The following is a 15,695-nucleotide window of genomic DNA, read 5'->3' on the forward strand; positions in this document are numbered from 1 at the left end:
GAAAGTGTTTAGTTACTATGATTTCCCAGGGGATTACGCCATGGATTTCATCAAATGGAAGCGTCCAATTAAGACCGCGTCAGACCTGACTTTATTCGCCGTTTCTATCGTCTTTTACCTCACTTTATCGGCTTTATCCGTTTGCGTCGCCATGTTGTTCGTTGAAATAATCCTCGGCTGGAAGAAATATAGAATCGGTTAAAGGGAAAATCAACCATTCAAAACGCTTTACAAAAAGTACACCTTATTGATTTCGAAATAATGACAAATATTTACAACGACATAAAATCTTACAACTTTCAACCGAACATTGAAATTTTTTGTTGTTGTTGTTTAAATAATTCCAGATAATTAAATTTAATTATATTAAACGTGTTTCAAATGTCTCGTAGCTTTTACCTCAGAAATAAAATATAACCTTAAGTACGATGATGTAGTTATTAAAGACTAAGCAATCTTTCGCAAAATGTACGTTAATTTTCTGAATCCGTAGAAATGGTTCTACGTCGAGTTTAGCGATTTTCGAGAAACCAACAAAACTCATTTCCTTTCTTTCATTAAAGACACTGAGAACCATTAAATACGCTTTTGAGGTATATTAGTTCAAAAGCAATTATACGACGTTGTCCTCTATCGTTCCGTTTTTGCTGCGAAAACTAGTCAGGTGAAGCGCAAAAGTAAGCGAAACGCGAAGTGAGTAAATACACATAATGTAAGGTATTATCTGCTGAACATTTCTTGCCGTAATAATGATTTCGGGTAATTGGAGTTATTGCTATAATGAATTTTGGCAAAATTTGATAACTACAGTGATAATTCACTTTTCAAAAGGGTACATTTTTAATCTCCTTAAACAAATCAATATAGATAATTAGGAAAATTAAATTGCCCCTTTCTGTAAGTTTTGCGAGCGGATCATTCATCACGTAGAAAGAAAACACAGATGTCGGTTGCCACTGCTAAATGTGAAAAACTATTTCCCGATAGATACTTCAAGTACAAGTTAGTACTTAATGAACGTAACCGAGAATATCAGTTCCTTTTAACAGAGACCAAATAATCACGATACCAAATGATAGTCCCGAGACCAAACAATCACGATACCAAATAGTCCCGAGACCAAATAATCACGATACCAAATAGTCCCGAGACCAAATAATCACCAGAACAAATAGTCCCGAGACCAAATAATCACGATACCAAATAGTCCCGAGACCAAATAGTCCCGAGACCAAAAAATCACGAGACCAAATAGTACCGAGACCAAATCGGTGAGACCATGAATTCATTTACTAGTTAGTAAATGAATTCATGGTGAGACCCATTTGTCCCGAGACCAAAACGGCGAGACCAAATCGGCAAGACCATAACGGCGATATCAATTGTTAAGTATTGTTGAAAATTTTCCAGTAAAAACTGAGGGAAATGTACTGTACATAAAAGAAAAATAAGGTTGGCATTTCTATAGAGCCCAGGGAAAAATCAATTAAATGAAAGGACAGGTTAAAGGTTGAGCAAATAGAAAACCACATATTATAGTTTATAATCCAACCAGTTTAGCTCGACCACCCCTAAAAGTATTAAGAAAAGAAAAAAGAACCTGTCCACCCCTTTACCCGAGGTAGCTCAATGCGGCTCTATAGAAATAGCCAACCGAGCGGATATTATATGACCGAGAAAAAAGGTCACTTAACTTGGACACTCTCAAGGAGAGAGAACCGCGTGTTCAGTAAGAAAAAAATAAAATAAAAACCTTTGAAAAACTTGCATCTTCATTTAGTTTTAGTTAGGAAGATTGCCTTAAAAAACTTAGAAAAAAAACTTAGAAAAACTTAGCCAAAACCCAAACCCGAAATAATTTAGATTTCAAAAAACAAAACCTTTAGAACAATTAAAAATTAAAAAAAAGGCACGAGATTTTTTCAGTCGGTTTCGTAAACCTTTAAAAAATTCAGCACCGCTCTCCCAAGGAAGAACTATTCCGTTTTAAGTATAACCCCGAGATTCAAGTGAGTATATTCTCTTCCGTTGTGAAGATCAAATTGAGAGGTAAGATTTCATATTTATGTGTCAGTTTTTTTATATAAAATATTTTTTCATGTCTTACACTTTTTGATGTGTTGAACATTTACTCCCCAAGTTAATGATATTTATTATTAGTATAAATAAATATTATAAAATAAACTATCGGAAGGATATCTTTAAAATATTATCCACGCATTAAGGGCCTGGATTTAAGTTCAGTTGATTTTTTTCAAAACCGTGAACACAATATGTAAAAACGAAAAACCGTTTTTAGCCATATCGTAGTATACGATATTCTCTTAGTTTGACCCGAGTAGTAGTAGTAGTAGAGGGATAACTTGGCTCGGTTAGAGATTTAATTTTAATTAAACTATTTTCAGGTCAGACCCGGGAATCGAACCCGGGTCGCTGGCGCAGTAGACAGAAATTCTACTACTAAACCATAGAGACTTGATAAAACCTCGAGTTTTTATTTTTATCTCTAAAATGTCGAGGTGGGGTACCTCTTAATCTGTGGGGTCGGATACTTTTGAATTTTTATCTGTGGGGTCGGATACTTATGAATTTGTATGTTTGGGGTTTTTATATTTGTTTTCTTTTTATTTATGTGCTAATTAAATAGATAACGATTTTCCCCGTTTCCTACCGCGCTCCTCATGTGTTTCGTTCTCGTTCGGTAGCTATCGTCATCTATGTTATGTTTGACTGGAGCGTTTTGGCGGTTAATTCAAATGTGGGTTTAGACAGAGCTAACATAGTGTTAAATGAGCGTTATGCGTTTGATCATTTTAGCATTGCTAAAGGTAATTCGAGGGGATAATCACTAAAATGCGTAATCACTATAACTAAACTTTCTCTTTCAAAAGTTTCTGGCCATAAGTCCTTGTTAGAAATTTATAAGATGCGATAAGTGTGCATGGGCATAAGTCTGTAATGTAAACTCATCGAGGGGATTATAACTAAAAACTATCTGTTCTTCGATTCGCCGGAATATTAGAATTACAGCATAAGTAAATTTATACGGTTATAATTTTATCACTGTTTAGAGTAAGGAATCGAGGGGCTATTAAATCTGATTTTTTGCACGGTAAATCAATTAAGCATGGAAAAAGATAGCGCTATTCACTCATTAGGGTAAGGTATAGAGGGGTTATCCACTCATTAGGGTAGGGTATAGAGGGGCTATTCACTCGTACGATATGGCTTCTATTACGAGCCCTTGGGCCGTCTTGTTATAGATTAAAGTGGTCATCAGGTTATCAAAATTGTGAAAAAGGAAGCGTTCTGACAGAATGACTGATAATCAACGCCCAGCCCCAAATGTTTCTTCAAAGTAGTAGATGGGAACTATGAAATATTTTTGAAATTCGCAGTCATCTTGAAAAATGGCTGCAAGAAATGTGTGAAACCTTTATAGAAGAACGCTCACGCTTCTCAATCGATTTCACTACATTCAATAAACCCGTTCGCTATATCCGATTGGAACTTGGCAATTCGAGCATAGCTCCGTCCTGTTGCCATTCTGGTTGTTATTTATTTATTTTTTTCGCAGAGTAGAAGCTATTTCAGCCCCTTTTCCGACCCCATCTTGGTATCTGTTTTTAGCTTCAGTGGAAACTAAAGTGAGGTTGCATGACGTAGTACTGCCAAGTCGCTCTTTATGCCTTTTGCGGACCAACTTGCCGCGCTCTTTTAAAATGGCGGCCTAAAATTAAAATGTTCCTGACAAACTAACGGGCAACGCTTGGACCTTTTGATGCAAGCAGGGAGCTGAGACTTGAGAGGGAGTATGTGAATAGGCGGATTGGTTCGCCTTGTGGCTTAACTCGTCTCAGTCACTCGCCGCGGTGTCCGCGTGCATGCGTCAAATTTAAAAACTGGCTTTGAACTGGAAGTGGGAGCTGACGGTAGTGTAGTAACCGACGCCACTCGAGCGGGAGCGTTAGTTAGAATCGAGGGAAAGAGAGATAAAAATTGCCACCCTCCCTTTTTCCCCCTTCCATTTATATTACTGCTTCTTTAACATTAGACTAACTCTCCCGTTTACGTCTCTCCTCCCTGATGCAAGTCTTTCATATAACTCCAGATATTAGTCTTCGTTCCTGTTACTGTAATAACTTTCCAGTTACTAGTTTAGCTCTGGAACTTGAGATACAATAGGATTTTAAGCTAAAATTGATTTCCAAATATTTGAATAGAGATTTAGCAACATAATTGATCGTTTCAAATGATTATAATGTATTTTTCCACTGCTTTTTGTTGAAGGTCTTAGATTGGCATTATGATTAAAATGATTGCATTAAACGCATATCTATTCTGAGTGGAAAATTATTTCATTCAGTTACAAAACCAAGGGACTTATGTCGATATGTGGAAGTTTCATCCTAGCTCTTAGTTAAGGCAATTTTTATACGGTCGGTGGAATCAACCCTTACGTTTCTTCTTATCTTCGCTTTAAAGTGGAACCGTGGTTCGACCCAAGTTATATCGTTCTTATCAATGGTTTTTCCATGCTGGGTCAAGGATGTCTCGCCGCTTTGGTGGTTACCTAGCGCCACATCTTGGCACCAAACCAGTTCTTTTGCTTGGTGCTGCAGTCTATATATGTAAGAATTTTACTTGAAACAATATAGTAGATGCGGAAAATACACACCCAAATACTAACGACGTGCTTTACTACTATGTGAATGATTATGTCTATAAGCTCAATATATAACTGTAATTTGATCAACATGGCAGTTTACCAATGCTTTTCTTCATTGGTTTTCTTATTTTTGGCTCTCGGAAACTTTCGAGAATGCATTTGTTTCTTGTTTCTTATAAATTACAAATTCGGTTTTGGTGAAAAAGTGACGATAAGAGATTGTGAAGTTATTACTCCTAGTTTTTGAAAATGTGGTAATTGAACACTGAACTATAGAAAAACTGTAATGAAATACCAAATTTGGTCAGCTAATGCATGAATATATTAGACTAGCTGTTACCCGCGGCGTCGCTCGCGTATAATAAGAACTTCTATCAAAATGATACAAAGAATAGGCAGATTTTACTGATGAGCAATTTTTTTGTAGAACCCCAGCTAGGAGCGGAGGCACTCGGCGTGCCCGTCAGCCCGTCGGAACATTTTTTTATTACTTTTCACGCGGACATTATTCCATATAGAAGGGTTTTTAAATTTCTTGTCGCCATTTTAAAAGATGGCAACAAATCAAGCCCAAAAGAGCATTCAGCCCGTCTATAGGTTAAAGGAAAGCAGTGTACTAAATATTTGCGAAATCGGTTGAAACGCACGGACGTTGTTGCAGAGAAATTTTTTTTACATTTCTGGGCGCAATTTTTTAAGATGGCGGCGGATTGGAAAAACCTTTCTTAGCACGCGCCTACTACTTATCAGTAACGTTCCTGAAAATTTTCACCCTTCTAGGGCAAGCGGTTTGGGCTGGGCCTAGGGCAAGCGGTTTAGGCTGGGCCTTGATTATCAGTCAGTCTGTCACTCAGTCAATCAGTCAGTCAGGACCAGACTTAGAAATATGGATAATTTTTAAACTAGTCCTTGGGACCAGTGACCCCCCTAGTGTCCTAAATAATAATCTGGTCTCCGGAGTGGTCCCAGCCTTTGTTCTCCTGTAGATTTGCAATTAATAAACTGGTCCCGAGGACCAGTAACGCCCACTTTTTGAATTAAAAAACTAGTCCAAGCAATTAATAAACTGGTTTTGGACCAGTGGACGTGTGCTATTTCTAAGTCTGGTCAGGACTTTTATTTATATAGATATAGATTAGTGGAACAGATAGTAGTATGCTTATAGCACAAAAATGTCACATTGCACCTGTAAATTTCAGAGGAATGACTGCTGTATCAGGTGTGACTTTGAAGATGGTTTTTACTATCTGCTTCGTACGTATGGATTCTTGGCCTGGATTGGAGCGGGAATTTCTTGTGCTTTAATAATGGGAGACATCGGGAGACATAATGAAGGCTAGTAACTTCAATATACGATAATTACTGTTAAGTGGCAATTTAGAGGGGATAATTACCCATTTTGGTTTTTGCAGTAATTGGAAAAGAAATTCGATCATATTTGGAAGCAAAACACAACAACAAAGAAATTGATACCCTGGTTAATGAATGCGCTGGTTTCATCAGGTTTAAAGGATCTTACTTAAATGACATAAAATGTTGGCTGTATGAGAAAGGATTTTAAATAAAATTATAGTGTATTTATAGTAAATAAAAGTTTTGTCAATATGTCTTTGGTGAATTCAATAATTCATTGACCATGAATCTAGATTTACTAAATGAGGTTCATACTTTAAAGCAAAGCGCGGGTCCATTGGATACCCTACAAGTTGACTTCCGTCCTGAAATCCGCTTTTGCCTTCACGAAGGCTAGAGGCCGGGATTTATAAGTGCACTTGTAAATCCCGCCCACAAATGCCTCCTGCCTTCGTCAAGCCAAAACTGGAGTTCGTAAGGAAAATAAACTCGTAGGGGATCCACTGGACCGGCGATTTGCTTTAAGGGAAAGATGGGCGGCGTTCTGGTGAATTATTTTTAAAATAGGTCAGAGGACCACATGATACCAATCACTAAAAAAGTCCGTAAAGAGTGGCATTAATCAACTATGGAAGGTAGTCTGCGAGACTTTCATTGCCGCACATGTCCTACCAACATTGTACTCCAGCCCACCATCTCCTCCAAGTTAGTTCATTTAGCCCCCATGGAGCAATGAAAATGGGAGAAGTATTTGCTGTAATCGCTAAAGACCCTTCCTGCAGAATCAAGGTCTGCAATTTTTATTGCTCCTTGATAACGCTCATTCGCCTTGAGAAGTTCAGATTTAGAATTGAATGATTCTCTTTGAAGCAATTTATTTAAAGTTTCAAAAGGGAAATTAAGTAATGCCCGTCAGACTTAGAAATAGCACACGTCCACTGGTCCAAAACCAGTTTATTAATTGCTTGGACTAGTTTTTTAATTCAAAAAGTGGGCGTTACTGGTCCTCGGGACCAGTTTATTAATTGCAAATCTATAGGAGAACAAAGGCTGGGACCACTCCGGAGACCAGTTTATTATTTAGGACACTAGGGGGGTAACTGGTCCCAAGGACTAGTTTAAAAATTATCCTTATTTCTAAGTCTGATGCCCGTGCCCCGTGGTCGCCGCCTTGACCAGGCTTGGAAATAAGGTATATTTCTGAACTAGTCCTCCGGACCAGTGACCCCTGATGACTTAAATATGAAACTGGTCCCGGGACCAGTGACCCTTCCCCTATTTATTTTTCTACTGGTCCCAGGACTTGTGGTAGTTCTCTCTTCTAAAAAAATCTCTCTCGCCTTAGGATTGTATACACAACTGGACTCCTGGAGTCGAAATTTATGTTAAATTGAAAATAATTAAAGAGGTCCCCATATCAATTTTTAATAAAAGTAGGAATTAGTAAACTAGTCATTGGGACCAGTGACCCTCGCGTTTTGAATAAAAAAAGTGGTCCAAGCTATTAATAAACTGGTTTTTGACCTGTAAACCTGTCTTATTTCCTAGCCTGGCCTTGACGGCGTGCTGCCGTACTCCAGCCATGGAAATAAGGTTTTTTTCAACTAGTCCTCGGGACCAGTGACCCCGACAGCAACAATATTCAAACTGGTCCCCAAGACCAGTTACCCCTGTGCAATTTATTTTACTGCTGGTCCCATTTTAAAATTATTTATAATTATAAAATTACATGGTCCCAAATCTGTTTTAACAATTTTATTTATCCATCTTTGACTACATTATCGTACCAAAGCTAAAAATTATCTATTTTCAATCAAAATTATAATGCGCACCGAAAGCCTCCAAAATAGCGGTAAAACCTATGCAAGTGTTCTGATTCACCTTGTAATTACACTAAAATCGGTACAAGGGCCCTGAAGGTGATAGACAAATAACGTCTCCAAACGTTTCTCACATCCTGCCTTTGGGCTTAAGTGTATTATTCTTTTGGAAGAAACATGAATAATTTCATTCTATGTCACCTATTTCTACCTCTAGCGAGCCTTTTGTGCCCAGATTAGTTAGATTTCCCGCTAAATTATCGTACAATTATTGTACGCCGAAGCCGAATTATCGAATTTAGCGTACTATATAGTACAGCGTCATAATTATCGTACGCTTACAAAAAACTCTTAAAATTATCGCATTGTACTATAATTATCGTACGTCTGGCAACGCTGTACTGATTTGTACTAGCCTGACACTACGACTAGGAGTAGAGATAATTAGGAAATAATATTAAGACTCCTTGCAATGAGAAAGGAGTCGAAATTTGACGAAAACCTTGAATTAATAAACGGGTCCCCTTTCAATATTTATCAAAGTTAAGAATTAATAAACAAGTCCCTGGGACTCGTGACCAGAGTTGGGCACTCCTCCTTAGATAGATTTTTTTCCTATCAAACTATCATAGATGGCGAAACTATCAATTCTTCTGGCTATATTTTAGAGTGGAACTCCTTCTTAGATAGATTTTTTTCCTCTCAAACTATCATAGATGGCGGAACTATCAACTCTTCTGACTATATTTTAGACTGACATTGCTGGTTAGATAGATATTTTTCCTCTCTAACTATCATAGATAGCGAAACTATCAACTCTTCTGACTATATTTTAGACTGACACTGCTGGTTAGATAGATATTTTTCCTCTCAAACTATCATATTTGGCGAAACTATCAATTCTTCTAGCTATATTTTAGACGGGCATTATTTGTTAGATAGATTTTTTCCCTCTCAACAAATCATAGATGGTGAAACTATCAAATCTTCCTTCAATATGTTAGATTGGCTCTCATTGTTAGATAGATTTTTTGCCTATCAAATCAAATTGAAATCTTTAGGAACGACTAAATTAATCGATTATTTAATTTCCGGACTTTAAATTTGATTGTTTTCGATCAACTGATTTGGGCTCTACCTACTTTTACTCTGTTTAATCGATTCCTGATATTTCCTGATTTTGTAGAATTTCTAATATTTTCATATATTCATATAATTTCCATAATCTCATTTCTCAAGTTTGACTTTTAACTGTCTATAGTTCAAAAGCTACTATCCAAACTTTTTCAAATTATTCGCCCTTGATTTAATCTAAACCATCTACTATAAACGGTTAACTAATAATAATTAAAGGCAAAAATTGCAATTAAAACTGTGGGTAATAAAAATCAGAAAATCTACACTTTAATTTATCTAATTCTACGTTTGGATGATTTCGTGGAATCGTTCTTCCTCCTCGAGTAGTCGTTCACATCAGTGACAGCACGGAGCTTCTATATACAAGAAGCTCCGTCTTCACAGTTTGAACTGTTGAACCATCGTTTATTTTATTTTTATTTATTTGTTTGAGAGGGTTATAACGACCACCAAGTACAGAATCTTCTTATAGAATAAACCTACACTTGCTAACGTTCAAATATATTAAAAACTTCGATATCATTCAAAAAACGACTTATCTTTCCAGAAATTTTCATAACTATCAAAATTGCCTATCAAAGATTAGCACATAATTTTTTAAAATGAAATCAGAAAACAGATGTCGCCAAATAAACTCACTCAAAGAATCAATTTATTTCTCAAGGAATAATGCCTATCATTTTTTATGATTTCTAAAAGATGGGGTTAGTAGCCAGATCACGTTGAGAATCGATATTTTTCTCTAGAAGATTTCAACGAATCAATGAATCATATCAACTTCGAGTGCACTTTCTAAGCTATCAAACTCAATCGATCATTATAATTCAAATTTTTCTCGAAAATAACTATCAAAATTGATACTTTGATAGGGGCAGATTTAGTTTTCTATCGTATCATATGGGGCGCCAAACCGGACAAAATTCGTCTAAATAACTGGTATATCTTAGTCGAAATGTGATATATATTAGTCGAAATGTGATATATATTAGTCGAAATGTGATATATATTAGTCGAAATGTGATATATATTAGTCGAAATGTGATATATATTAGTCGAAATGTGATATATATTAGTCGAAATGTGATATATATTAGTCGAAATGTGATTTATATTGGTCGAAATGTGATATATATTAGTCGAAATGTGATATATTAGTCGAAATGTGATATATATTAGTCGAAATGTGATATATATTAGTCGAAATGTGATATATATTAGTCGAAATGTGATATATATATTAGTCGAAATGTGATATATATATTAGTCGAAATGTGATTTATATTAGTCGAAATGTGATATATATTAGTCGAAATCTGATATATATTAGTCGAAATCTGATATATATTAGTCGAAGAGTGATATATATATTAGTCGAAGAGTGATATATATATATTAGTCGAAATCTGATATATATTAGTCGAAATCTGATATATATTAGTCGAAATCTGATATATATCAGTTGAAATTTGATATATATCAGTCGAAATTTGATATATATCAGTCGAAATTTGATATATATCAGCCGAAAACTGATATATATATATCAGTCGAAAACTGATATATATATATATATCAGTCGAAAACTGAATATATCACTCGAAAACTGATATATATATATATTAGTCGAAATCTGATATATATATTAGTCGAAATCTGATATATATATTAGTCGAAATCTGATATATATTAGTCGAAATCTGATATATATTAGTCGAAATCTGATATATATTAGTCGAAATCTGATATATATATATTAGTCGAAATCTGATATATATTAGTCGAAATCTGATATATATTAGTCGAAATATGATATATATTAGTCGAAAACTGATATATTTTTGCAGCAAAATATTCCACGCAGGTTCGAACTAGGCCTACTTCAATTTCAAATTTTTAATCAGATACAAGATGCCTTTAATATGGTATCAGCTTTGTTTGTGATATTTTGTTTTGAAGGCCCAAAAAATAAAAAGATAAAATAATAATTTTCTAAGAAAATGCATTCTTAAATGGATTTTTTTCGTTTTTGAACCGCGTTGATTTTGGAACTTCTACACGTAATCGTAATAGATAGCTCTATTCATAGGTTTTAATTTGCGTTCTAAGGCGAAAAAACTTAAACACACTTTTTCCAAGAAATTCGCCCATAGAACGCACTGTACTTTTATTCTACTACCCATTTCAGAACACCCTGTACATTGGTCTAAAGTTCAAGTTTACGTTGTAAGGGAAAACTGCTCAAGCTTGTTTGAGAAGGAAAGTGTACAAAACGAACCCCTTATTTCCCTTTTGTTCCTGTTAAGCTGTATGTTATTTGTTAATTTTGCAATAAATTATAATATCAGAATTAATACAAGAAAAAGATTTCGTCATGTCCATTCTCAATGGCAATAATAAATCGTGTAACTGTTGTCCTTCCCACGCTCAATATTCCTACAGTCATAAAACTTCGGGAAAAAAGGTTTGGTTCCCACGGTTTATTACAGTGAGTAGATGGCGCTGAAAAATATCGTTCCTTTTTCCCACGGTAGCCTAAAAATATTTCGGTTGTTCGGCGAAAAGTACACTTGCAGTTTTGCACTCGTAAATAGCGTTAAATATTTCATTTTCACATCATGGCTCGTAACAATAATGGGCAGGATCCGCTTAATTTAGGTAGTAGTGAAGGCAATAACGTCATAGAATCGTTTCAACAGATGGCTTCAAACGAAGAGATAATGAGGACTTTAGCTATGCGTTTAGCTGGACCAAATCCTACTGAAATGGAAATAGTTTTCAATCGGTCGCGCGCACGATTGTTCCAAATCGTACTGAACAGTTATCGCTATTTTGTAGCACTATGCAGGGTCCTACTGATTTGCATACTAACGCGACTCGCAATTTCGAAAGTGGACAAAGAGGCAACATAACTTCGGAACTATCGCGCTTGTTTAAACCGAATCAGTATAATGCTAAAACGTCTGGGAAACAAAAACGGAAACGACAAAGTAAAAAGTAAGAAGGTTAAAATTATTGTAATTTTGTGTATATCGCTTTTAAATAAATCCCTTTTTCTTTCATTTAGAAACACATCTCTAGTCAGCGCCGGTTTTGAACTGAGCAGCACACGTAATGACGCTTTCAATAAGACAGTCGTTCTTCTTCTTGGTCCATCTTCTAAGATCGTTCCAAGAGAGAAGTCGAAGGAGTATTTATTTAAAAATGGATTTGTAAAAGAAGCGGTGACGTTCAGGAAATCATGGACAGAAAAGGAAGTTGTGCAGAAGATTAGGAACTGCTTTAGTGCTAAACTGAAAGAAGGAACTGAGTAAGTTAAATGAAGTACCTAGTATTTTAACCGACGTTCTGAAAATTAGACGCTACCTTAATTTTATATATGAAATCTGAATGTAAATTGTATTTTAAACCGTGCGGAGATGCAGAGGTATTTTGTGGAGGTTTCACTATGCAGATAGGCCTTATAATTAGTAGAATTAGAGAAAACATCGCTTGGTTTTATTCTTCACTGCCTTTAAAAACAAATTTTGCTCATTGGCATATATGGCATATTATATCAGAGACAATATTTTTAATTTATATATAACTAACAATGAAATTATCGATGCTGAATTTCATAATTGTCGCTTTAAAATAATTTAAATCATAGCGCGGCTCCTGTGGATCCCCTACAAGTTGACTTTTCTCCTGAAATCTGGGTTTGGCTTGCACGTATAAATCCCGCCCACAAATGCTTGTAGCTTCGCCAAGCCAAAACTGGAGTTCGTAAGGAAAGTCAACTTGTAGGGGATCCACTGCAGCCGCGCTATGCTTAAAGAAAATGCAACTTTTAAACCTAAATTAATAACAACATTTTTATTATTAGATTGCAATTACTTAACTCGGTAGTAACAAGCCTTGTTCCACCTGAATTGGAAAATGAAAATTCAACATTCGACGGAAAGGTTATTAACCATATTTGGAGACTAAAACCAATTTACGTCCGGCCAAGCCAGGAACTTGAAAGACAATCATCTATGCCAACTGATGAAACGATGTATGATTTACCTGAACTATCAACTGACGGCGAAAGTGAATTATGTAGTGGGCTGGAATTGGAACTACCAGAAGCTTCCAATGCCAAAAGAAGCAAACGAGAAATAGAGCCCAGCAGTGCTTGCCCCTCCTATAATTCACAAGCCTCCTTTAACCCAATATCCACGCCAGTCAACAATCCACAAGCCACCTCAACGCCAGTGAACAATCCACAAGCCACCTCAACGCCAGTCAACAATCCACAAGCCACCTCAACGCCAGTCAACAATCCACAAGCCACCTCAACGCCAGTCAACAATCCACAAGCCACCTCGACGCCAGTCGTTTATCTTCAAAATACCTCAACGCCAGTCATAAGTCTTCAAGACACCCTAACTCCACACTTATCAGAGGCTTATGTAAATTATTTGGATTTATTTCTAAATGATGACCTCGAAACCGAAGATACTGTACCCGGCGAATTTGGCGAAATTAGTGATTCTGGCAGTACATCCTCAATAAACATATTACCTGAAAAAAGCGATGATCTCAAATCCATTTTAAAGGAGCTCGCTGAAAACATAAGTGAAGATCAGACTTTTTATATTTCTATCAATAGAAAATCTCTCCTCGAATGTGCCTTAAGAGCCTTCAAAAAGCCATCTTACAAGCCGAACCTTAAGATGAGCGTATGTTTTACAGACAATTTACGAAAAAGGGACGACGGAACTACCTTGCAGGAAACAATTGATGCTGGCGGACCAACTCGCGAATTCATGAGATTATTGATGAAAGAAATTACGAAGAGTCACGTTTTTACTGGACCCGAGTTTCAAAGGATGCTCAATCCCAACAGCGCCGCCCGAAAGCAAGACCTGTATTACTACGCCGGTCTTATTGTATCTATATGCTTGGTTCATGGAGGCCAAGGTCCCAGATGCTTAAGCAAACTATTGTACGATTCCCTTGTGAAAGACTTACAAGATCTGACTCCTACCCTTGACGACGTTCCTGATTTTGACCTAAAAGAAAAGCTTAATGAAATTGATAAATGTGCAGATTTGGCGCGGTTACAATACTTGGCAGAAAGGTTTTCTGATCTTAAATTACTGGCCGGATCAACGAAAGCCATCTTAACGCTTGATGGTAAGAGAAATTTCTTGAATGACCTCCTTTACGTTTGCGTGTTTACCACAACTGCAGAACCCCGATGTCGATTCATTGACGGTTTGAAGAATTTAGGCGTTTATGAAAAGATGCTTCAAAACCCCAAGGCATTTGAAAACCAATTTGTTTTCGATGGCAGTGAAATTACGGCGAATGATTTCCTAAGCTTATTTTCGGACATCGAATATTCAGATGACCACACATCGAAATTTGACAGCGAATGTAAAGCCATGCAATTCTTTATGGAATACTTAATGGATTGTCAAGAAAAGCTTACAGCTGTCTCTGTGAAAGATATCATGGTTTTCGCTACGGGCGCAGAAGGCATTCCACCTTTAGGTTTCGATACCCGTCCGTCAATAGGCTTTATTCATCCCGAAAATAACACTACTGAGGCTAAAAACAAGGTCACCCGTGTTCCAACAACAAGCACTTGCGCTCTTAAACTGAGCTTGCCAGTAATTCACGAGGCGCTCTTAAACTGAGCTTGCCAGTAATTCACGAGACTTACGAGTCTTTCCAAGACAGAATGGACTTTGCTTTTAGCAACACTGCTGGATTTCAAAAAATTTAAATTCTTCTAAGATAAATAAATTCAAAATTTGTTTCATTCTTTTTAACTCTTGGTAAGCTGGAACAGCATGCACTAACAGTGACGGATAAAAAAATTGTACCCTCCTCTAGTTCGTCAAATGTTAAAGGAAAAGTTCAGGTAGCCTACCATTATACCTTACAAGAAGGGCCTTTTTATTATAAATATGAAAGGAAAAATATAAAAAAATGATCTCTCATTTAAAAATAATTAGCTTTTAATTAGTCTCAAAAACGAGGACTACTACGCTGCCGTTGGTTTTGTGGCGTCAGTTAAATCGAAACACTTAACCCCAACAGGATTGGTTGAATTCTCACAGGCTAAGAGAGGTAAGGGATAAGAGGTTCGATTTTAGCAGACCCCACTAAACCAATTGCGGCGTAGTAGACCTCGTTTTTAAGATTAATTAAATGCTAATTATTTTGTTACAAGAGATAGTTTTTTTATACTTTTCTTTTTGTATTTAAAAAGAAGCCTTTATTTTAAGATATAATGTTATTTAGAAAATTAAAGAAATTTACGGAGATAAACCACGTGTAATTAGAGTTAAATAATAGAGACTGAACGACGAGCCGCGGCTCGAAACGTCTCATTTTTAATTTGGATGTTTTAAATAAATTATTATTTAACTCTAATTACACGTGGTTTATCTCCGTAAATTTCTTTAATTTTCTAAATTACTTCACACCCGTGTATAATAATAGTTATGTTTGACCTTTTTATATAATGTTATGTTACGCGAACTTTTACTTTAATAGGCAAAAGAGCCAGGGAGTAGGAGATAAGCGTTTCTTCATCCCATTTTTCATTCCTCTAGATCCCCTTACTTTGAAAGAGTTTACGTATTTTTTTGCTATTACAATATTTTTTTATTCTTCCGATTAATCCGCCTTTCAAAAGTCTGAATTGGCATTAAAACATTTTTTGTAACAGTGAGTTAAAATAA

The 15,695-nt window shown here is 36.1% G+C and overlaps 1 protein-coding gene across 1 annotated transcript; it reads left to right on the forward strand.

Moving 5' to 3' along the window:
- Positions 1–10,797: 10,797 nt before the first annotated feature.
- LOC149658768 (uncharacterized) lies at positions 10,798–15,610 on the forward strand. Its single transcript, XM_089844392.1, has 3 exons — positions 10,798–11,973; positions 12,044–12,286; positions 12,842–15,610. The coding sequence occupies exons 1-3, from the start codon at positions 11,819–11,821 to the stop codon at positions 14,640–14,642; spliced, it is 2,199 nt and encodes a 732-aa protein (XP_089700518.1). The 5' UTR covers positions 10,798–11,818; the 3' UTR covers positions 14,643–15,610.
- The last annotated feature ends 85 nt before the right edge of the window (positions 15,611–15,695 follow it).

This window comes from Phalangium opilio, unplaced genomic scaffold, assembly GCF_054372755.1.
Source record: "Phalangium opilio isolate 3A_F unplaced genomic scaffold, DU_Popi_V2 ptg000075l_1, whole genome shotgun sequence".
Taxonomy (NCBI): domain Eukaryota; kingdom Metazoa; phylum Arthropoda; class Arachnida; order Opiliones; family Phalangiidae; genus Phalangium; species Phalangium opilio.